At 38.4% G+C, this 23,408-nt stretch overlaps 1 protein-coding gene across 5 annotated transcripts in view; it reads right to left on the bottom strand.

Annotated features, from left to right (window-relative positions):
• Positions 1 to 836: 836 nt before the first annotated feature.
• ARHGEF6 (Rac/Cdc42 guanine nucleotide exchange factor 6) overlaps positions 837 to 23,408 on the bottom strand; it is a 101,833-nt gene continuing 79,261 nt past the window's right edge. For 2 of the 5 annotated variants that reach the window (XM_081126495.1, XM_081126497.1), the window contains 10 exons: positions 23,153 to 23,239; positions 22,280 to 22,358; positions 20,935 to 21,080; positions 19,757 to 19,882; positions 18,193 to 18,213; positions 17,112 to 17,205; positions 15,877 to 15,966; positions 13,555 to 13,654; positions 4,293 to 4,347; positions 838 to 3,160 (listed from right to left, as the gene is read on the bottom strand). In XM_081126495.1, the coding sequence (XP_080982621.1) occupies positions 3,020 to 3,160; positions 4,293 to 4,347; positions 13,555 to 13,654; positions 15,877 to 15,966; positions 17,112 to 17,205; positions 18,193 to 18,213; positions 19,757 to 19,882; positions 20,935 to 21,080; positions 22,280 to 22,358; positions 23,153 to 23,239 (939 nt within the window). In that variant the 3' untranslated portion in view covers positions 838 to 3,019. Of the gene's footprint in view, positions 3,161 to 4,292; positions 4,348 to 13,554; positions 13,655 to 15,876; positions 15,967 to 17,111; positions 17,224 to 18,192; positions 18,214 to 19,756; positions 19,883 to 20,934; positions 21,081 to 22,279; positions 22,359 to 23,152; positions 23,240 to 23,408 lie in introns of all 5 variants that reach the window. The other 3 variants (XM_081126496.1, XM_081126498.1, XM_081126499.1) reach the window with 2 other exon arrangements.

The following is a 23,408-nucleotide window of genomic DNA, read 5'->3' as shown; positions in this document are numbered from 1 at the left end:
AAGGGAATCTAGGATGTGTTTTTTTTATTTATTTATTTTAGATGTCCAAGGGGAACATAAAAAGGGTAGGAATGAATACTTAGTAGAAACAGATAATATCCAGAGCATCTATCTTTAGATGGAGCAAATAAACCTTCCTGACTCTTGACACCAACATTTCAACTGCGGTCAAAATATAGGATATAACTGATTGGCAAAATCCTGCAAAATATAAAGAGGGATGGCAACAAGACTAAAGATCAAGGGATGCCCAGCTGGATGTGGCTCAGCTATTGAGCATCGACCTAGGATCCAGGAGATCATGGTTCGATTCCAGGTCAGGGCACATGCCCGGGTTGCAGGTCCAACCCCCAGTAGGGGGCGTACAGGAGGCAGCTGATTGATCACTCTCTCATAACTGATGTTTCTCTCTCTCTCTCTCTCCCTCTCCTTTCCTCTCTCTGAAATCGATAAAGATACATTTAAGGGGGGGGGAAAAAGATCAAGGGATAAGCTTAATCAGGAAAATGGATATCTTTCTAGTATTGGAAAGAAAACGGTGAGAAGTACAGACACTTTATAGGTTGGGGTCAGAAGGAGACGTGTGAAGTTAAGGAATGTTCTGTCTCATGGCATATATTATTTGTATAAAGTGAGGAGCAAATATTACCTGCCTTGAGAGGAAAAGGTCAAAGCTGGCTAGGGGGCCTGATGATGAAGGAAATAGGAAAGGAAGCTGACATAGCATGAAAAATCTTTCTGCACACCAGCCAGCAAAAATAAATAAATAAATTAATTAATTTAATTAAATAAATAAATAAATAAATAAAAAATATTTAAAAACACAGCACTTATTTTATAAAGCATTGTTATTCTTATTTATTGAAAATGTCAATTTTAAAAGTCTTCAAAATAAAAACAAGTTAGAAAATTTGAGCCTGTGTAAGAAGGGACATGATAGAAGTGGAACTGAAAGGCCTCCAAGGGCAACAGCTTAATTACAGGGTAACAGAAACCCATTTATAGAGTATTGTAAACAACACAACTATGGAGACACTACTCTCAGGTTAGCATGGCTTCATTTCCTTTATATTATTGTTTAGTGTGTGAGCGTGGACACCACTCTGCACAAGTTTCATTATCCAGAGTACTGTGGGCCTCTCATCATAAGGGCCAAGTTGCCAAAACATGCATATATATACATGTCACTCTAAAATAAAGACCTTTCAATATTTTAAGCTATACCTTATCAACTAAAATATTTTGTAATCACAAAAATGTTTCCTATGGATATACTTTGCACATTTACTGCAAGCCATTGATTAACCACAGAGAGAGCAAATGCTAAGATCTGTGTTGTTTTTAATTTTTAGGTGAAGGATGGCACATCTAAACTGCTGTAATTAAAAACAGAACAGCCAATTCTTAGAAATCTTCACTCTTCAGCTTCCAAAGACAGCTGTGTGTGGTTGGCTGATGTTGGACCACAGGAATAGTCCATTTCCTGTGAATGGTGCAATTTCTGCTGTGCAGTAAGCAGTCAACAGCCCGTACCATGCAGCTATAGGAATTTGATACCTTCCAGTACTGGAAAGCAAAAGGGCTTACCAAGCTGGGAGGTTCAAGTTTCAAGTTTGGTTTCTAAATGATATTTGCAGAATCCATATTTATAGGCACCTATCAAATGTACCTGGAAGACAACTTTGATCAGTCCACTGGCCTTTTGTCTTTCTTTCCAGTGATCTTTCCCACCTGGCCAAATTTCACCTCTTTGGGAGAGATGACTTTCAACTGGGCGGAATTTGGATGTGTGCTACTCTTCTGTGACCATCTTCTAAATCTGGTTTGTCACAGTTCTAATTTCTGAGATGCTTACAAAGGCAATGGCTTGACTTGATGAGAAACTTGAGTAAACCAATTCCAAATAATCAGCTTCACTAGTAACCAGCACTCTTTTTTTTTTCTCCAGATATACAAACTGGACCAATAGCACATTTCTACAAATAATTCTTAGAGGTTGATGAATATTACAGTTTCTCATAGCATATATGGGAGAGCAATAACGTGAATCAAAGCTGTTTACTGGGGCACATTATCTCCTCAATGACAGATTGTTTTAAAGATGAGAAGCTGCAATTTGAATATGCAATGTAGATATAATACCTGCTCACAGTCTATATTTTTAAAAAGTAAGCAAAGCACACACATACTACTTTGCACACCACTTGGTATGGTTGGCTAAAAGCACTGGGGAAGTACAAAACTTACACATGAGGCAGAAGGCTAGGGGGAAAATCCTATTATGTAATGGAGAAGAGGTGGTCAACTCTGCTGATGAAGGGAGGAATATCCAATGGAATTTGCTAATGGATTTGGTGTTGGCATGAATGACCAGAGTTTATGACCCACAGAGTTAAAATGTTAACCAACACAAAAGGAATAAGGGCACTACTGTCTTCTTGGTCTTATAGATAACATCAGGTAGTAACAAAAAAAAGTATGCATTGAGGGGTGGGAATTGATGGTCCAGGGAAGGGCAACTGAATCATTTGGCTAATGTGTTTGTCTTTCACCCTACTCTAGTCATAGCTCAGAAAGCTTTGCTGTCAGTAAATTAGGTACTGACAGGCTTCCAGGTACAGGAAAGCACTGGGGGAAAGTCAAATTCACCTTTAATAATCCATGTCCAGTGGCTTTGGGATAGTAGCCAGCCCCAAAAGGGTAATGGTTGTTAAAGAGGTACTAGGAACTGAAGGCCATCAGATCAATTAAGTCATTTGCCTAGATTAGCTTTCCTTTTGTTATTGAATAGAAAAAACACTGGGGAGACTTCCACCACCTCTTGCTTTTATCCCTGTCAGAAAAAATGTAACCAACAAACCAATAACCAAACAAAAACAAACACTCAAGCAAACAGAGGGAAGGGGGCTGACTCAAATACAAAATAAAAACCAAGGAAGTGAGCAAACTGAGCCAAATCATTCAGCTGGACATTTCAAGATGCACTGAAGGCACACTCTGCCCAGGTGCACAGTGATAATTATGGAAGAATGGAGGTCTTGTTACTGGACTCAGCCCGAATACACTCATCAGTTTGCTTCAACAGCCTCCGGACCAGCTTTTCTAGGTCCCTTCTTGATTTCAATTCTTCTTCCAGGCATTGCTTCATCCTTTTATTCTCCTATAATGGAAAAATACTTGATTACAAAACAAAGGGACCCCTTCTCAGGGTTCTTCCTGCTCTTCGTCTTGGCGGCCTTCACTACTGACTACACTTTTCTTCCTCAAACTCCTTTCCCTCAGCTCCTAACACAGGCAGCTTATTGATTCTCTTATCTCTCTCTGACCAACATTTTGCATTCTTCTTCTTTGAAATATAAGCATCCTCTAAGGCTCTGGCCCTGGCCCTCTGCTAATTCAATACTCTTTTCACTTAGTGTCTATTCTCTTTCAACTCAAGTATCTATTAAGAGGTCTCCAAAATCTCTCCGGTACTTACTTCATCTTGTCTCATGAGCACTAACTCCACACTCCCCAATGCCAACTTCGTATTTCCCCCTAGAAGTATTACAAGTCTCTCAAACTCATTATGTCTTAAAGTGAACTCTATCTCCATCATCCCAAACTTATCTTTCCCCTGTGGTTGCTGATCTCCATGAAGGGCATCACCATATCAAACTAGACACCAAGGTAAAAAGCTTCATCTTCAATCCCTGACTCTTTCTTAATCCCAAAATCACACCATCACGTTTCACAGGCTCTAACTTTGCAATGTGCCTTCCTTCACATTTATTTTCCTCCTCTGCAACCTCAGTAGTACTGCCTCAGGTCAGACCTCCATCATGTCTCACCCTGAGTTTTGTAATAACCTCCTAAGTGGTCTTCCAGTGTCTGGTCTTTCTCCCTTCTAATCCATCCTTTACCCTGTCACCAGGTATAGCTAGTCCTCAAACACAAGGAAGTGTGTACATCAAGGAGCACTGGATCACATCTGCACAGGAGCCCACAAATTATGATTTATGATTCTGGTAGGCGCTCCCAAATGGCTTATCTTTTCTTAAATTCTGTAAATGTCAGGAATCATGAAATTTTTAACTAAGTTTGGGACCCTATTATAAATAGCTAAATAGGTACATAAGCAAGCCTCAGAAGTTTCAACCCAAGGTCACATGGTAAAATCCACAAAACCCACCTTGATGACACACCTCACTGTTTTGTTCCTGGACCTTTCCCCAGAACATCTACTGGTGTGTGACAAGGAAGAGGGAGTGGTCCTGTTATGATATGAAAAAAAGACCTTTATACTTCATTACCTGTTTCAGTTCTTTCACCTCATCCTTCAAGGCATAAACAGTGTCAACGAGGCTCCTAGAACATAAAGTTCAGAGATTAATGGCTGGCACTGAAGTATTGTTAAGTGATACTTAACAAGAAAAGCAGATTTATAGAATTACAGATCCTGAAATACAGTGGATTTTCTAGCTAATCAGAGGAGATACTGCTATAAATTGTCCCTGTGTTCCTCATTGTTATGGGCTAACCACCATCAGCACACATGCTCATGCAAACACCATGTCATTGCACCTTTTCTATACTTCTTCCTTTGCCACTCACTTCCCAGCTTGAGTAAGTACAAAAAAGAGGCTAGGGCTTATCATCAGGTTTTTATTTCTCTCTTTAGGGCAGGAATGAACGTCACCTAACATATAACGAGAGGTATCACAGGGCCCTACAAATCCTACACTACCTGTGCTATAGCATTGCTCTTCTCACCTATCTGATCCTGCATGACCCTGAATGACCCTACATGACACAACAAAGGAAGGAGCATTATTTTGGGAAGATTCCATATATTCCAGAAAAGGATAAAGCACCCTAGCTGAGTTGTGAAGCATTCATGTCCTCTCTGGCTGTTTTCCTGGACAAAGACTTTAGAGATCTGGGTTCAGGTCTAATCCTACCACTTACCAGACCTCTAACCTTGGGTAACCAGTTCCTTCTCATTCTTTCTTGGTCTTACTTTCTTCACATACAAAATGGGGATAATAACACATTCCACTGAAAACCTCACAAAGTTGTAGAAATTAATATAGCTGTAATAATAATTATAATAATAATTATTATTATAGACCCTCCCTCCACCCAGTCATCAGGAGCAGGTAGGCCCCAACTCTGAGATCCATCAACCTGGCAAACATTGCTCACCCCGCCCTGGAGTTTCCCTGAGACCCCATTGCACACAACTTGTGCACCAGGCTGAACATCTTTCAGTGGCTGTTCCTCAGAAGTTGCTGGCCTCAGCCCACTGCAGACTTTAGCTAAAATCTATCAAAGGTCCACAAACTCCAAACAATCAGAAGCTGGCTTTGACATGCCCTATTCCTCTTGCTGAGCAGGCCCAAGCCAGGTACTAATGGAAGCCAGCCTCAGTTCACAGCATAGCCTCTCCCAGGCACCTCCATACCCAGCACAGGCACAGGCAGCTACCAACAGCAGATCACTCTGTAGCCCCTACCAGGTGGCCATGGGACTGGCACAGGCAGCGGCTGGCCTTGGCCTGCACTGGAGACCCTCTCAAGAGGCCCCAGAATCAATACACCCAGTGGCCAGTGTTACACCACAAGACTACCACCCAATTAGCTCAACAAATGACACACCCAAAAGGTGTATTTGGCAGGCACAAGAGCTCCTGATAAAGCAAACTCTACTCCATGATGTCAGCTCCTGAACAACAGTTCATCCACTATAGTCATGGACAGTCCTTTCAGCCAATTAGCCTGAGGATCAATCTCACCCACTGATGTGCCAACAACAACCAAAGCCCAACTATAATCAGAGGCCACACACAATCCACACAAGGGACAACCCTGGAGCACTCAGCTCAGGTGACTGGGGAGACTGTGCCACTGGATCCCACAGGGAACCTACTATAAAAGGTCGCCTTGCCAAGACTGCCAGGTGTAACAGATCCACCATTTAATACATAGAAACTAACAGAGGGAGACAGCCCAAAAGAGAAGACAAAGAAACATGTCACAAATGAAATAACAGAACAACACTCCAGAAAAAGCACTAAACAAAATGGAGGAAACAAAATATCAGATAGTGTTCAAAACATTGATTATAAGGATGCTCAATGACTTTAGGGGAAAAAAATAGATGAATTCAGTGAGAACTTACAAAAAGAGATAAAAACCACAAAAAAGAACTAGTCAGAAATGAAGAATACAATAACTGAAATGAATACATTAAATGGGGAAAAAAAGAATACATTAAATGGAATCAACAACAGATTAGATGAAGAAGAGGATCAAATTAATGATTTGGAAGACAAGGTAGCAGAAAACACCTAATTGGAGCAGCAAAAAGAAAAAGATTTAAAAGTACGAGAATCATTTGAGGGACTTCTGGGATAAAATCAATTGTCAACATTTGCATCATAGGGGAACCAGAAGGAGAAAAGGGAGAGCAAGGGATTGAAAACCTATTTGAAGAAATAATGATGGAAAACGTCCTTCCCTAAATTAGTGAAGGAAATAGGACATACAAGTCCAAGAAGCACAGAGAGTCCCAAACAAGATGAACCCAAATAGGCCCACACCAAGACACATCATAAATAAAATGGCAAAGGTTAAAGACAAAGCGAGAATCCTGAAAGCAGCAAGAGAAAAGCAATTAGTTAACTACAAGGGAGCTCCCATAAGACTGTCAGATGATTTCTCATCAGAAAATGTTTAGGCCAGAAGAGATGGACACAAAATATTCAAACTGATGCAAAACAAGGAAACACAACCAAGATTACCCAGCAAGACTATCATTTAGGATCAAAGGAGAGATAAATAGCTTCCCAGACAAGAAAAAGCTAAAGGAGTTCATCACCACCAAACCAGTATTACAAGAAATGGTAAAGGGACTTCTAGAAGAAGAAAAAGGGGGGGGGACCCTCAAAAACATATAATAAAAAGACAAAAATTACAAACTTATCAATAATTTCTTTAAATATAAATACATTATGTGTCCAATCAAAAGACATGGGTAGCTGAATGGATAAGAATATAAAACCCATACATACGCTGCTGACAAGAGACCTGCTTCAGATCAAAAGACATGCACAGAATGAAAGTAAAAGGATGGAAAAAGATATCTCATGCAAATAGAAATGATGAAAAAATACAGGGTAGCTATACTTATATCAGACAAAATAGACTTTAAAACAAAGGCTATAAGAGACAAAAAAAGATATCACATAATGATAAAGGGACCAGTCCAACAAGAGGATGTAACCCATGTAAACATTTATGCACACAATGTAGGGGCACCTATATATATATAAAGCAAATATTGATGGACATAAAGGGACAGATCAACAGTAATACAGTAATAGTAGAAGAATTTAACAACCCATTAACATCAATGAATAGATCATCCAGACAGAAAATCAAGGAAACAGCAGCCTTAAATGACACATTAGACCAGATGAATTTAAATGATTTTTAGAGCATTTCACCCCAAAGCAGCAGAATACGTATTCTTATCAAGCACACATGGACATTTTCCATGATAGACCACATGTTAGGCCACAAAACGAGGCTCAATAAATTGAAGAAGGCTGAAATAATATCAAGCATCTTCTCCAATCACAATTGTATAAAACTAGAAATCAGTTATAAGAAAAAAACCCCTGAAAAACACACAGCATTTGGAGGCTAAATAACATGCTACTAAACAATGACTGTGTTAACACCATGATAAAAAAGAAATCAAAATATACTTTGAGACAAATAAAAATAAAAAGACAACAACCAAAAATCTATGGGACACACGGAAGGCAGTCCTAAGAGGAAAATTCATAGCAATACAGGCCTACATCAAGAAATAACAAAAATCTCAAATAAACAACCTAACCTAATACCTAAAGGAACTAGAAAGAAATAAAGTGCAAAGTTAGCAGAAAGAAGGAAATTATTAAGATCATAGATAAAATTAATGAAATAGAGTCTAAAAAAAGAACAGTGAAAAAGACCAATGAAACTAAGAGCTGATCTTTTGAAAAGATTTTTAAAAATTTATAAACCTTTAACCAGTCTCACCAAGAAAAAGAGAGATAAGATCCAAATAAATAACTCAAAAATGAAAATGAAAGAGAAGTGACAACTGACGTCAAGGAAATACAGAGGATTATAAGAAAATACTACAAAAAATTGTATGTCAACAAATTGAACAACCTAGAAGAAATGCATAAATTCCTAGAAACATACAATCTTCCAAGACTGAATCAAGAAGAAACAGGACATCTGAACAGACCAATTACTACCAACAAAATTGAATCAAACAAAAATCTGGACAAGGGGGCTTTATAGGTTAAATTTACCAAATATTCAAAGCAGAATTAATACCTATCTTTCTCTCTTTTTTAAAAAAACACATATCTTTATTGATTTCAGAGAGAGGAAAGGAAGGGGGAGAGAGAGAGATAGAAATATCAATGATGAGAGAGTCATTGATTGGCTGCCTAGCCCGCAACCCGGGCCTGTGCCCTGACCAGGAATCGAACCCCGATCTCCTGGATCCTAGGTTGATGCTCAACCGCTGAGCCACGCCCGGCTGGGCAATATCTATCTTTCTCAAGCTATTCGTAATAATTGAAGAGGAGGGAAAGATCCCAAACTGATTTTATAAGGCCAGTATTACCTTGATTCCAAAACCAAAGAAATTACAAAAAACAGAAAATTACAGAACAATAACACTGATGAACACAGAAACAAAAATCTTCAACAAATATTAGCAAACTGAATCCAGTAATACATTAAAAGGATCATAAACCATGATCAAGTGGGATTTATTGCTGGGATGTAAGGTTTGTAAAATAACCACAAATCAATTAATGTGATACATCACATAAACAAAATGAAGGATAAAAATCATATGATCATATCAATAGATGCAGAAAAAGCTTCTGACAAAATCCAGTAGCCATTTATGATAAAAACTCTCGGCAAAGTAAAAATGGAGGGAACATATCTCAACATAATAAAAGCCATATATGACAAACTCACAGCTAACATCCTAGTCAATGGGGGAAAACTAAAAGCATTTCCCTTACGACCAGGAGCAAGACAGGGATGTCCACTTTCATCACTCTTATTCAACATGGTATTGAAAGTGCTAGTCACAGCGATTAGGCAAGAAAAAAAAAGGCATCCAAATTGGTAAGGAAGAAGTAAAATTGTCATTATTTGCTGATAACATGATAATAAAAAGAGAATCCTAAAGATTTCACTATAAAACTCTTAGAACTGTTAAATGAATTCAGTAAAGTAGCAGGATACAAAATTAGTATTAAGAAATCAGTTGGATTTTTATACACCAATAACAATCTATCAGAAAGAGAAGTAAAGAAAACAATCCCATTTAAGTTATGTTTTAAAAAATAAAATATCTAGGAATACATTTAACTGAGGAGGTAAAAGATGTGTATTCAGAAAATTATAAGACACTGAAGAAAGAAATTTAAGAAAATACAAATAATTGGAAGCATATACCATGCTCACATATAAAAAGAATTAACATAAGTAAAATGTCCCTACTACCCAAAGTGATCTAGAGATTCAATGCAATCCCTATCGAAATACCAATGGTATTTTTCACAGAAATAGAATAAGTAATCAAAAAATTTATATGGAACCACAAAAGATCCTGAATAGCCATAGCAATCTTGAGAAAGAAGAACAAAGTTGGAGGTATCACCCTACAATCAAAACAGCATGGTACTGGCATAAAAACAGACATGTAGATTAATGGAACAGAATAGAGAGCCCAGAAATAAACCCACACCCATATGGTCAATTAATCTATGACAAAGAAGGTAAGAACATACAGTGGGGTAAAGATAGTCTCTTCAATAAATGGTGTTGAGAAAACTGGACAGATACGTGAGAAAAACTGAAACTACACCACTTTCTTATACCATATATAAGAATAAACTCAAAATGGATTAAAGACTTAAATGTAAGACCCAAAACCATAAGAATTCTAGAAGAAAATATAGGCAGTGAACTCTTTGACATTGCTCTTAGTAACATATTTTTATTTTTGGATATGGATCCTCAGGCAAGGGAAACAAACAAACAAAATAAATAAAAACTACATCAAACTAAAAAGGTTTTGCACAGCAAAAGAAACCATAACAAACAAAAAAAAAGACAAATTACTGGATGGGAGAAGATATTCACCAATGATATCTGTGGACCCTAAAAAAAAAAGATATCAACTAAGAAGGGCTCCTCATAGCTAACTAGGCTCAAATTAAAAAACAAAAAACAAACAAAAAACAGAGCCTAGCAGCCATTTCTACACAGGGGCTTCTCACACAAACCACACTTCCGGGAGAAGTCTGCACTAAGTTGCCTGCCTCTGCACTGAACTGCCTTCCTGAACTCCAGTTCTTCCATCTGAGCCAGCCTTTATAAAGGAGTTCCTGGAATCCTATTTCAACCAATAGAACTGAGGCTTTCCCCATCCAATAGTAGCTGTGCAGCTATATCACCATCAACATCTTCACTAAAAAAATCAGCCCGGCTGGGCGTGGCTCAGCAGTTGAGCATCGACCTAGGATTCTGGAGATCGCAGTTCAATTCCTGGTCAGGGCACATGCCCAGGTTGTGGGCTCGATCTCCAGTCAGGGGCGTGCAGGAGGCAACCAATCAATGACTCTCTCATCATTGATGTTTCTCTCTCTCTCTCTTTCTCTCTCTCCCTCTCCCATCCTCCCTCTGAAATCAATAAAGATATATTAAAAAAAAAATCAGAGTGGCTCCATTCTGATCAATCAGAACAGTGCCTTTTGGACCAATCAAACTTCGAGGATTTGGAGTCTTCGTTTGCCTGAGGACAAACCAGTCATGGATCGGGGCCAGGACTTCTGTCTGAATGAGTCAGCTCCCTCTGGCTTAGAGAGTGCACTTTCCCTTTCCACCAAAGATGAAACACAAAAGATATCTTGCCAGAGGAGAACAGAACAGTTTATATGCAGAGGGGCGTGGGTCTAGGGCTGCCTGGACTCATGGCTGGCTCACCCTAGGGCTTCACAGCCAGGCTGTTTCACAGCTGCGCTGCTTCATAATTTAGCTGCAACACTATTGAGCTGTTTGCACTGAATAAAGTTTTCTTCTTCATCACAGCCCAAATTGGAAATTCCTGTTGGTGTTGAATTGATGCCAACAACCTTATTTGACATACTCATAAAGAACTCATACAACTTAACACCAAAAATACTAACACACCAATTAAAAAACAAGCAGAGGATGTGCATAGACATTTTTCCAAAGATGACATACAAATGGCCAATAGATATATGAAAAGATGCTTGATGTCACTAATCATCAGAGAAATACAAATTAAAACCACAATAAGATATACCTGAAACTAATACAAAATAATATTGAATGTAAACTGTAATTGAAAAATAAAATTAAAAAAAAAACCAGAGATATCACCTCACACCTGTCAGAAGAGATATCAACAATAAATCAATAAACAACAAGTGTTGGTGAGGATATGGAGAAAAGGGAACCCTCGTGCACTATTTGTGGGATTTCAAATTGGTACAGCCAGTATGGAAAACAGAATGGAGGTTCTTCAAAATTTTAAAACTAGAACTACTATATGACCCAGCAATTACATTTCTGGGTATTTATCCAGAGAAATCCAAATCACTATTATGAAAATATATATTCATCCCTATGTTCACTGCAGCATTATTTATAATACCCAAGACATGGAAGGAACCTAAGTGCCCATCAATAGATGATTGAATAAAGAAGTAATATATATATATTACTTGGCCATAAAAAGAATGAAATCTTACCATTTGTGACAACATAGATGGACCTAGAGAGCATTATGCTAAGTGAAGTAAGTCAGAGAGAGAGAAATATATCATATAATTTCACTTATATATGGAATCTAAAACACAAAATAAACAAAGGAAACAGAAACAAATTCACAGATACAGAAAATTAACATGGTTAACAGATGGGAGGGGTTTTGGGAGCTGGGTGAAAAAGGTGAAAGGATTAAGAAGTACAAATTGGCAGGTACAAAATAGTCCCTGGGATGTAAAGTACAGCATAGAGAATATATAGGATATCCCCCCAAAATGAATACACACTTTGAATAGTTATAAGGGCAGTGTTTATTAAAATACATTTTATTTTCAAAATGTAATAGAATCTACAGACATAGTGTGTATACATTTTTTTGGGACTCCCTGTAGTCAATAATATTGTAATAACTCTGTTTAGTGCCAGGTAGGTACTAGGCCTATTGGAGATCAGTTCATAAGTTATATAAATGTCTAACCACTATGCTATGCTCCTGAAACTAATATAATATTGAATGTCAACTGTAATTAAAAAATAAAAATTTGCCTGGCCGGGCATGGCTCAGCTGTTGAGCATCGACCTAGGATCCAGGCAATCGGGGTTCGATTCCCAGTCAGGGCACATGCCCGGGTTGCGGGCTCGATCAATGACTCTCTCATCATTGATGTTTCTATCTCTCTCCCTCTTCTTTCCTCTCTCTGAAACCAATAAAGATATATTTTAAAAATAAAAATAAAAATTTAAATAATATAATTATAATATAAACATTTATATTATAAATAATTATAGTAATGTAATTATTTGTTGAGTGATTACCATGTGCTAACCTTTATATGCACTTATTATTCCATTTAAGCTCACAACAACCTGGAAAGTATTACTACCATACCCATTTTAAAGATGAGGAAACTGAGGCACAGATAGGTGAAGGAACTTGCCCCAGGTCACACAGCCAACAAGTAGTAGAATCTGGAGGTGAACCAGGGCTGTTCTTCTCATAAGCCCAAGTGCTTTACCATTTGGCCATATCACTTCATACACCAGATGGAAAGGTACTGTACACTGATGATGCCAAGCACTTTGTAATACACTGTCTATTGCAAATTTAGGCTTGACTTCAGAAATGACTCAAGTTTAAACAAAGGAATTATTTAGCTACTTTGTGTTTATTTTATGAGCCATACAGTATTTAACCTGATTTTCCCCCATTAGGTCACCCTCACTACTGTGCCAAGGTAGGCCAGGGACATAATCACCCTGAACCTCAGTTGCCTCATCTATAAAAGTGGTGAAAGTAGTGCTTATCTCACTGGATTGCTCTAGGATTTTAAATGAGGTCATGTCAGAGAAAGTCCAGTGCTTGACTCAATAAATGTGAAAAGCATCCCTCTGGGCAGGGAAATTGGTGTCATGGCCTTCCCAGGTGCCTCCTACATCCATGCAGAGTGATATTCTTATGTACCCTGAAGCACCTTACTGGATGGTGGAGTGGGCTCCAGGGGCAGCCACCAAGATGAGAGTTCTTCCCCTGTGTCTCTCCTTTGCTAAGGGGAAGCCTTCCCAAAGCTCCCAACCTCATGATCAGCAAAGAGGGCTGCATTCCCAGATGAAAAGGCTTTGCAAGAGCCACATTGCCTTGCCAGACTCATCTTTCCAGCCTGCAGACAAATCAGAAAAGGTTTAGCCTACTCACTTTTCTTCAATGATGGTCTGGCCATTGCTTCTGGTTTCTTCGATGATGAGTTTCTCTTCCTCGGGGAGTAAGACTTGTGGAACTGAATCTTTGCGAGTACCTACAAGTAAGGGTTGCAAGAAGGTGGAGAGGGAAGCATTACTAGTGAGAACTATTTATAGGTGTCAGTTCCTTTCTTCTATTGTTATTGAAGGGTCTTTGTTAATAGCATGTTGCAACCTTGCATCCAGACAGTCACCCATTTAATGACTAAATCTTCCTGACCTGAGCAAATTTTAAATGACCAAATATATTCACTAAACCTTGGGGAGGAGAGCATTTTGTACTCAGAAAAATAATGTGAAAGGGCCACTGTGATACCTGTCCTCAACCACGACCCCATCTTTTCCTGTTTTGCCTCTTTCACAGCAAAAGGCTGACCAGTGATCATCTGTCTCTGCACATCTTCAGAGAATAGCACACCACATCATATGCTGTGGCATTATATAATTTTAGTAAATTTAGAATAGCACTGCACTGGGATACACATGCTTAAAGGGCCTCAGAAGTATCACTCACTCCCATTTGTTCTCTTTGTAGTCCTATAGGGTAGGGTAGGGTAGGGTAGGGTAGGGTAGGGTAGGGTAGGGTAGGGTAGGGTCAGGCAAGACTATTTTGATCACTTCAGCAACAGGGATGCAGGCATCTTTACTTCTCTCTGCTCAAACTGTCTACAGGATTTGGCATAGAAGAGGTGACAGAACAGACATAGGACCTAATCAAACAGCTCTCCTGCACATCCAACCTCCCCCTCATTTCTGGATCCTTCCTCCTGGAGCTTGAGTCCTTAATCTTCAGTCTCCTTGAGCCACTGATTTCCTCTCTTCTAAGGTGAGCTCTGAGTTGTGAACACTCATTGCCTTCACTTGATCACCTCCCCTTTCCTAAGGTGAATGTGTCTCCACCTCATAGCACTTTGTAGGTATTTAATAAATGAATAGCAGACTGACTGACTGACCAACAGACTGGATGCAGCAAGAAATAATAACAATCAGTTCCAGGGAAATAGGACTTCTGGCTGGAGAGGGATACAGTGTGGTAGGTCACCATGATGCTAAAAGGCTTACTGTGTGCCAAGAACGGTTCTAGGCATTTTCCACATGTAAAAGGTAGACTGAAGTGGAAGGGGAAAACTATGACTCTTTAGGTCAGAACACCTGCCTGCACCTCCAACTAGATCTGTTGACTCTATTGCTGTGAAGAGAGGTGGTGGGAGGAGGAGATGAGGTCATATTTTGTATGAAGGACGTTTCTTCTGGTGTTTCCTTGTCCCCTTCTTGTTCCCAGTTTTCACAATAAAAACTGCTCTTACTTCCATCTTCTGGCTCCTTGAAACTTGTTAGCAGAGCTAGGCATGCTCAAAGCCACAGCCAGGTTTTGTCTGTGAAGCAGAAGCTGTGAAAGTCCCCTCTTCATGGTCAAATGTGCCAACTTTCACATTGAACGTTTTCCTCATGTCAGCCTTAGAGACAGTCACTTTGAAAGCATGTATCAAGGCAGTCCACCTAAGTGATCCCCTCCCACACTCAAGTGATGGGCCAGTGGCTGTCCAAAATGAAGCGTGATGGAGAATTCATCTCTTACACAGATACTAAATCCCCGCATAACATACCCTGAATGTCTATAATAATGGAAGACAAGAAACATAATTGATGTGACCTGGCTTTTTAAAAAGCACAAAGATGAATCAGAAAACATTATCTTGCTTTCAGTTTGTAGCCTGAAAGTTGTTCAGGGAAATACCCTCCCCTAATAGCTCTCTGATAAATTGTATATATTTTGAACAGCCCCTGCTAAGCAGCTATATTTCCAGATTTTCAGAGCAACTCTGAAACTTGAGTTTGGTGAAGCACTGTCTGCTTAAATATGCAGCTGATCAAAGATAGTATTTTGACTTCCTTTCCAAATCTGCCTATAAGAAGAGATTAGCATCAGTTCACAGACACAGGAACTCTCTGGGCTCTTTAATTCCTAACTAGTGTTGATGAAGGTATCTGTGTACTTCAAAGGAGAATAACTTTAAAAAAATTTTTTTTTCATTTCTATCACCTCCAACTTTTTTACTCTTGCATCTCTCTTTCTCTCTGGGTGAAAAGAAACTGGGTAAACAAACCGCTTGGTAGGTAAAACCACCTTATCTGAAAGATGCAGTCCTGCACCGCTCCTCTGCACCACTGCTCTGCACCAAGTCACCTGCTTTATACACCCTGCACCAATCTGCATTGCTTTACTCTTCTTCTAAGAGGCAGTGAAACGTTAGAGAAAGTCTTTGGGGGCACCTACTTGAGCCATGGCCTTGTTGAATGCTGGCGCTGGTGCAGTAGGCTTCAATCACTTTAAGAATCTGAGCGTCCTCTTCCAGAGCAGCTGTACCTGTCGAATTTAATTAATAATTACTTTCCATAGCAATATATTCCTCTGGACCCTCAAGATGATGCTGTGAACTCCACTGATAGGAAGTGGCTTTTCTGACCAGTGGTGTTTCTGAAAGGCAGGAGCAAAAGCTGTTCAATTCTCATAATGGAGTGAGAGTGAGGGCATTCTCAAGGAGCTCTGGGGTCAGCATCAGTGAGTTCAGCACTAAGGGTGGCATGCTCCCAAATCCCACCCAGAGCTCTAAATTGGGGAGTCCTATCAGTCTCCTCTTCAAGGCCACAGTTACAGCACTAGGCTTGATGCCAGCCTCAGTTCTCATCCAATACAACACATCCTTCCTCTCCTTTGAATTTCAAGGTGCACCTTCTCTAGGAAGCTCTCTTCATTAACCCCACCCATTTTCCCAACCAGCCAGCACAGTCACTGATTCTCCCTCTTCTTTCTTCCCCCTCCAACTCATTCTTGAAATGACTGGATGGCATAACCCTGTTAATATGTTGATGTGCACACCAAAGTGTGTGTGGTGGTGGTGGGGGGGGGGGGAATGCAGAAGCTAGAGTTAAGCGTAGATTTATCCAGTCTTTATTTTCAACTGATACACACAATTCTGTCACCCCTTTTTGAGACATCACTAACTCCTTCATGTGTGTCCCAAAGTACCTTGTTCCCAGCTATAGAGGCAAATAAGTAAGTACATGCCGATTGGCTGACCAACTTTACGGTCACCTCTAAATCAAGCCCTGTTTCTACATGTCAACAGGCTGATTCCTTGGCTAACTAAGAGCATCACAGAGCATTGGACTTTTCAGGTCTATTTAGTTTATCTCAGTAAAGGAAAATACCAGAGGTATCAGAAACTGAGGGAAAAACTGTATCCATAGCCAAGGGTCCCTTTAGTGGTTGTAAACCAGGTGGGGAAAAGTATTCAACATGAAAATCATACAGATGGTGTCTGCCTCAGATGACATGAAGTGCAGCAAGAGCCAGCTTATTCAAAAATCTTAGAGGTGAACAAACCTTTCTGTGCATTTGCCATTATGTAACAGATTATGCCAGGAAAAATTGCTCTAATCATTTGCTTTTTAAAAATTTTTTCTGTTATTTAATCCATTACCAACTTTCAGAAAGTACAGAACACATACTTTTCCGAATCACATATTCCTCTTCTGATGGCTTTCTTTCAGTCTTTCTTTTATGAAGAAACTTCTTCATGGTTTTGGGACTTTTACTAGATTCCTGTAAGAATAGAGGTTTCTTTATGAATTAAACTTCTCCTCCCAAAAACAAATTAAAAAGAGCAAATAAAATTAAATAGAATCGCCCTCTCTTATTTTGACAGTCTCAAAAGTTAATACTACACACAATAAAAAATGGCTCCAATAAACTCTGAAAGGTTAAATAAAACAGAGGCAAAGACATTGTCTTCTCCATTGCTATAGGGATGGGAATAAGAATGGAGCATGCCTACTAAAGATGCGGCAGATTCTCCAGGAGACCAAATGCCTTTAGGGTACCATCTGCAGAGAAAGTAATGAATGTCAATCCTAGAGAAATAACAGTATTCCTAACTTGGTTCATATTCCCCATTGATACAGTTTTAAGGGAATTACATGACAACTACAACTACTGCTTCAGTATATACTTCTTTTCAAAGAGCTTGAAAAATATTTAAATAAATTTTTCTGAGCAACAGTCCCACAAAGAAGAATATTAATTTCCATTTGTCCAACAGGAAAATTAAGGCAAAGAAACTAAGCAATTTCCCCGTGGTCAGAGAGAAGAGCCAAATGAAGGGCCTCCTGATAATAATTTTGGGTTAGGAGTGACATTCATACAGTCAAGCCAAATATACATATATAAAGCCATATTTTTAATTAGTAGAGAAAGAAGATATGAATTATATCAATTATTTAATTTGCTTTGTCATATGCAGAAACCAACAGACATGAACAACTCACATGTGACAAAAATAACAGAAAAAATAGCTTTAAAATACAGGAAAACAGACATTTTTAAGGCATTATAAGATGACATTTCATATGTATTTCACAAGAGGCTGCTTTTTGAAGAAAATACTTACATGTCAGAATTGCATCTTCATATTTTAGCCACCAATAATAACAAAAGGCGACAAAACAAGCATAAAGGAAAGCTTCATTCATAAAAGGTTACAGCACAACATTATGATGTCACTGTAAGCCAAAGATAGTTTTCTACCCTTACCTTTAAGATATAAGACATCCTCTAAAGTGAATATGTAAAGAAAGAGAAGATGAGCGTGAGAGGTCGATGGTTACAATGACCAAATCCATTTATCAATAATTCTAAAACAACATTTGAAATGTTAGTGTTATCATAAATTACACAGAGAGAATATCATCACGTTTCCCACATTAGTTTTAGATGCAATATCATCATGCAAAAGCCCAAAGAATACAGTTCTGTGCAGAATAACAATGCTGAAAATAACTAAAATACACTATAGAGTAAGAATTTATTAATAACTCTCTTCTCCCAGCAGGAAAAAGTAATCATGCCTTAGTTTTAATGGATTAGTTCTGTGAAGGATTAAGTCAATTTTACCCCTCAAAGCTCACCTTAATTTGAATTTAGTAACTGACAATTACAAAATATCCACCATTAAAAAGGGATCTACCTAACTATGAATTGGCACTCCTGGCTTAGGTAATCAAAGAAAAAAATTGGATGATTGCAAATATCAAAGGTCAATTTTCAAAGCAAACCTGTGGGACTGTTTCCTGGCCAAATTCTGAATAAAGGTACAAAATGAAAATTCAGCTCAAGAATTATTTTTCCTATAAGGTTGGGTTGAAAGGATAAAAAAATCTTCGTGTCCAAATATTTTTCCATTTTTACTACACTAAGATTTGAGGCAACAATTAATTGAAACAGCATGATGTTGTAAATAAAAACAAAGTCAAAATTCAGCTAAGTCTGCATCATTCATCAAAACACATTTAATAGAGAAAGATATGGTGCCTTTGCATCATAACTCACAACTGTCACAAACTTAAATATTCACTCACTAAGACCTACTTAAAGAACAGTTACTAATAAATGAGGATCTTCCCTGAACGCTGAAATGATGAGCAATGGGTTAGGGGGGAAAAAACCGACTCTTTGGATGGAAAAGGTAGCACTCCACACAGTTACGGAAGCTAGTGACTGACATTTCCTGACTGCAACTTTGAGAGAGAAAAAAGCCTTGAAAACCCCACACAACCCAAATAACAAATACCCTCTACAGTTGTTGCTTAGAAGATTCTTTTTAAAAGACATTCCTTTTATTAAATTCTTTTCCCTTTTCAACTGCAGCAAATAGTTCAGACTTTCATAGTTCAGACTCGTGGCTTGTTCCCATAAGATTTTACTGATTTGGTTTAATAGTTCAAAATGATCCAAAAAGTGGAATTGGGTCTGCTTGGTTGGAAATTCAACTATAATAAAGTGGCTCTTGTTTGAGATGTGTGTACATCACTATCAATTTATAAATTATCATATCATCATAAAGGTAAACCAGAGGTACTTCAGGAGGAGGTTGGGGAAACTCAGTACACATCAACCCTGTGGATAATCTATAAATATTTGTAGATGGACAATGGGGAAATAGAAAATTAGGAAATAAAAATCAATGAATCTAGCAATCCGAGATTGACTGACATGTATCACCTATCATAAATTCTAAGCACATTCCCACAGAACTATTTGTAATAAGCTACAAAATTCGCTTGTCAGAAGCATTTTACACCATATATAGCAAAATTACCTCTTTATAACCTAGTGCTGCTGATGGTCTAAGTGGAGGCGCAGGTCGCAGACAACTTAAACTCCATGGTTTTATAATTTGAGGAGGCTCCAAGGGTCCTCGGGGCTGTCCAGTAGAACTAAAAGACTGGGAAAATGTCTGATGAGATGTTGGCCATCTGCCATCTGAACCCAACCTTATGCCCCACAGTGAGAGAACATCAATAGCTTCATTGGATTGGCAATGCCAGCCATAGAAAGGGAAAGAAGGAAAAACAAAAGTCTCCAGTTTGAGAACTGGAACTTTCCAGTCAAGATTATGGGGTCTCTATGGAACAGCACTAAATGAACTCGACATCCCATAATCCTGTCCTCCCTCTCTCTTCTGCAATTTCATTAAAGTCAGGATTTTTTTTCTTCTGTAAGGGAGAATGGTCAACATTTAATGAGTTCAGTTATATGTTTGGCACTCTAGTAGATGTTTAAATAGGTTATTTCATCAGAACAACTTAAGACAAACTGTAGCAAAGTGAAATAACTAGCTAGCAATTGGCAAAATCAATATTTGAACCCAGATCTGATGCCAAAGCCCTTGTTCTTCCTATCAAAACACACAGTGCCCCAAACTGGAATTTTGGAATCACAGATTTGAGTGTTAACAGACAATACAGTGTATCTCCGATCTCACTCAACAAGTACAGTAAAAGCTCATCAATTCAAATTCCATGAATTGCTAAGTTTATAATAACTTGGAAGAAGGCAATACTAAAAGTTTACCCTCAAAGGCTACTGAGTGAATATGATAGCATAAATGAGATTACATGGAGATGCTTAAATACTTATGAAGGTAAACTACTGGTTTTGACTTAGCACATTATTAACATGAGAACAGCGGTTGCTAACTAAAATAAATCTTGCTTATCATTAAAGCATCTGAGCAGGACTTCTGGTTAGAAAAATTTTGATAGCAGTTGGTACTCTAAGTTAAGACCAAGCTAAACTCTACACCTTTAAGTAAAACTTTAGATGAACCTCTCTCCATAAGAAATCAGAATTAGTGAGGTTTAACTGTACTTCAAAACCTATAAATGTAGACTACCCAAAGATTAAGGGCATGCTCACTGCTTCTTATAAAACCTCAGCAGACAAGATTTGACAAGAAACTCAGTAATCGCTGGAAAGAACAAATGGACAACTTACAGAATGAGCACTACAAGATGATGATGATGTCTTGGATAATGAACTGCAGGAGGCAGGTCCTCTAATCAGTCTGTGCAGCTGCTCAAGCCATTCCTGGAAGTCCTGGTTGTTGCTGCAGTGGACCACAATTCTCTCTAGTATGTGACCTGCACACCCAATTATGAGCATTTGGAAACAAAATCAAGGAAAACCTTTAGCTTGCCTCATTCATAAACACTTCACATAACTTGAACTTGGGTATCTATTTTCAGGAGTTTTTATACCTATGGGAGAACCCTTTTGAAACTTTTATATAAAGAACAGATAAGCTGTGATAATAAAGAAATGAATAGTCATATCTGAATTATAAAACTGTCCTTGATTTCTACGGCTTACAGAATCTTAGAAGTAGTATAAAACTTCACTGTAGCCTCACCAGTGTGGTTCAGTGGTTAAAAATAGACCCATGAACCAAGAGGTCACTGGTTTGATTCCCAGTCAGGGAACATGCCCGCGTTGCAGGAGGCATGCCAATCAATGTTCTCTCATTGATGTTTCTCTCTCTCTCCCTCTCCCTTCCCCTCTCTCTCTAAAAAAATTAATAAAAATATATTTTAAAAAACCTTTACTCTAAACAAACTCACAATCCAAAAATTTAAGCACAGAGTCCATCTAGTTCATAGTCTAAAATGAGAATATTGTACTGTTTCACCTAATATCAAAGTTGACACAAGATCCAACTAAGACCGGTTACAACCAACACCAAATATTGGGCTCCGTACTGGGAAAGAAGGGGATAAGGCCTGGAGCTATTATCCCAGTATTCACCATTACACTGTATCAGTGCATAAAGTACAAATCATTGGCCTGGCAAAAGGGACAACAGGTCAAAATGTCAAGGAGCAGTATCGAGACCTGACATTTTCTCAATTTGTGAAAAAAGTTTTATGGCTTTTCAGCACTTTTTAGAAACATAATAAAATCTTGCTAATTCATAGGCTGATGATAAAAACACTGATAAAATTCCACATCTTTGGCTTCTCTGCCACAAGAGAATAGAGGGCAGAAAGGGGAGAAAATTGCATTTACATTAGTCCATTTTGTTATTTCTTAGCTCCAACAAGTAGCTCTTATGCAAAAGAAGATTGAAATTAATGGCAAAGCCCAGGCATTTGAATGACCCGAAGACTTCTCTGTTCTATAGCTGTACCCTAATTATCCCAGGAAATGATAGATACTTTGCCATGCCCACGTAAAAGTTGCTTGTGGACTATCTAACAGAGAATAATAGCATTTATTTATTTAAATCCCACTTCTTTCCAAAAAGGATTTGAAGTAGCTACATGAAAAGGAGAAAATTACCTACCTGTGATTTCAAATGTGTAGTCATTCCCTTCAATTTCATCTAATCTAGTCACCACCATTCCTCCTATTGGTATTTTTCCCTACCAGAAAAAAAGATATCCCATTAATTCTGTGGTTGTATGTGTCTCTTCTTAGTTCTATTAGATTTTATGACCCTCTCAGGAATCACTGCTGAATTATTGCTAGACATATTTCTCTGGTCTGTCAATAGATAATATGGTTCCCTGCTATAAATTTTAATCAGATCAGAAAGGAAGGGGGAAAACTGGGTGGTGTTTTGCTAACACACCCTAAACCATAAGATCAAGATTTACAAACAGCCCTAAACCATAAGGTCAAGATTTAAAAAGAGCTTACTTTTCTAACACATTTTCATGAAAAATCAGTAAACAAAGACAAATTTTATGAACATTAGTCATTGCTAGGCCAAGATATAAGAGGCAACAGTAATTTATATTCCATATTTTGATAGCAGACTGAACGAAGTTTAATTTCTAAAGGAGTTTAATGACTTGCGTCTCAGAAACTCAAACCATGTGATGTGACTGTAGGAGGAGCTCCCAGCTTTATATTTTCTCAACAATCAAATGATATAATATGGACTTGTAAAATGCTGTTGTTAATTGATGTAGTTGCAGACTTACATTTCTGTTTATACGTTCATAACCTAGCTTATAACCAGAGAAGTGGACATTCAGGATAAACTCATTATAGTAATACAAAGGTCTTTGATATAAGGAACATCTGCTTTTATAAGTTGTCTAATTACAATGAAGGTTCAGAACATTCTGTCTTTTCTGGATGGAGCCTTGTCTGGATGGAAACCTCTTTTCATTATGGGTCCTGCTATTTGTTCTGTATGAAATCTACTAACCTGGTAGATAAAGCCACTCATCCGAGGACTTGCAGATAACATTATCAGGACATTTGAAAATAACATGAGGTACCGCTCCTCTTTTTCCTGAAGTGGAATGAAAAATACTAAATGTAGAATAGAAATTAGACATTTTTTGTTTGTTAAGAATTTCTGGCCCTGGCTGGGTGTATCAGCTGGTTGGAGCATTGTCCTGTACACCAAAAGGTTGTGGGTTCAATTCCCAGTCAGGGCACATACCTAGGTTGTGGGTGCT

The sequence above is a fragment of the Miniopterus schreibersii genome, assembly GCF_964146895.1.
Source record: "Miniopterus schreibersii genome assembly, chromosome: X".
NCBI lineage: Eukaryota > Metazoa > Chordata > Mammalia > Chiroptera > Miniopteridae > Miniopterus > Miniopterus schreibersii.
Note: the sequence above shows the minus strand (reverse complement) of the source record. Positions and strands in the feature narration are given on the sequence as shown.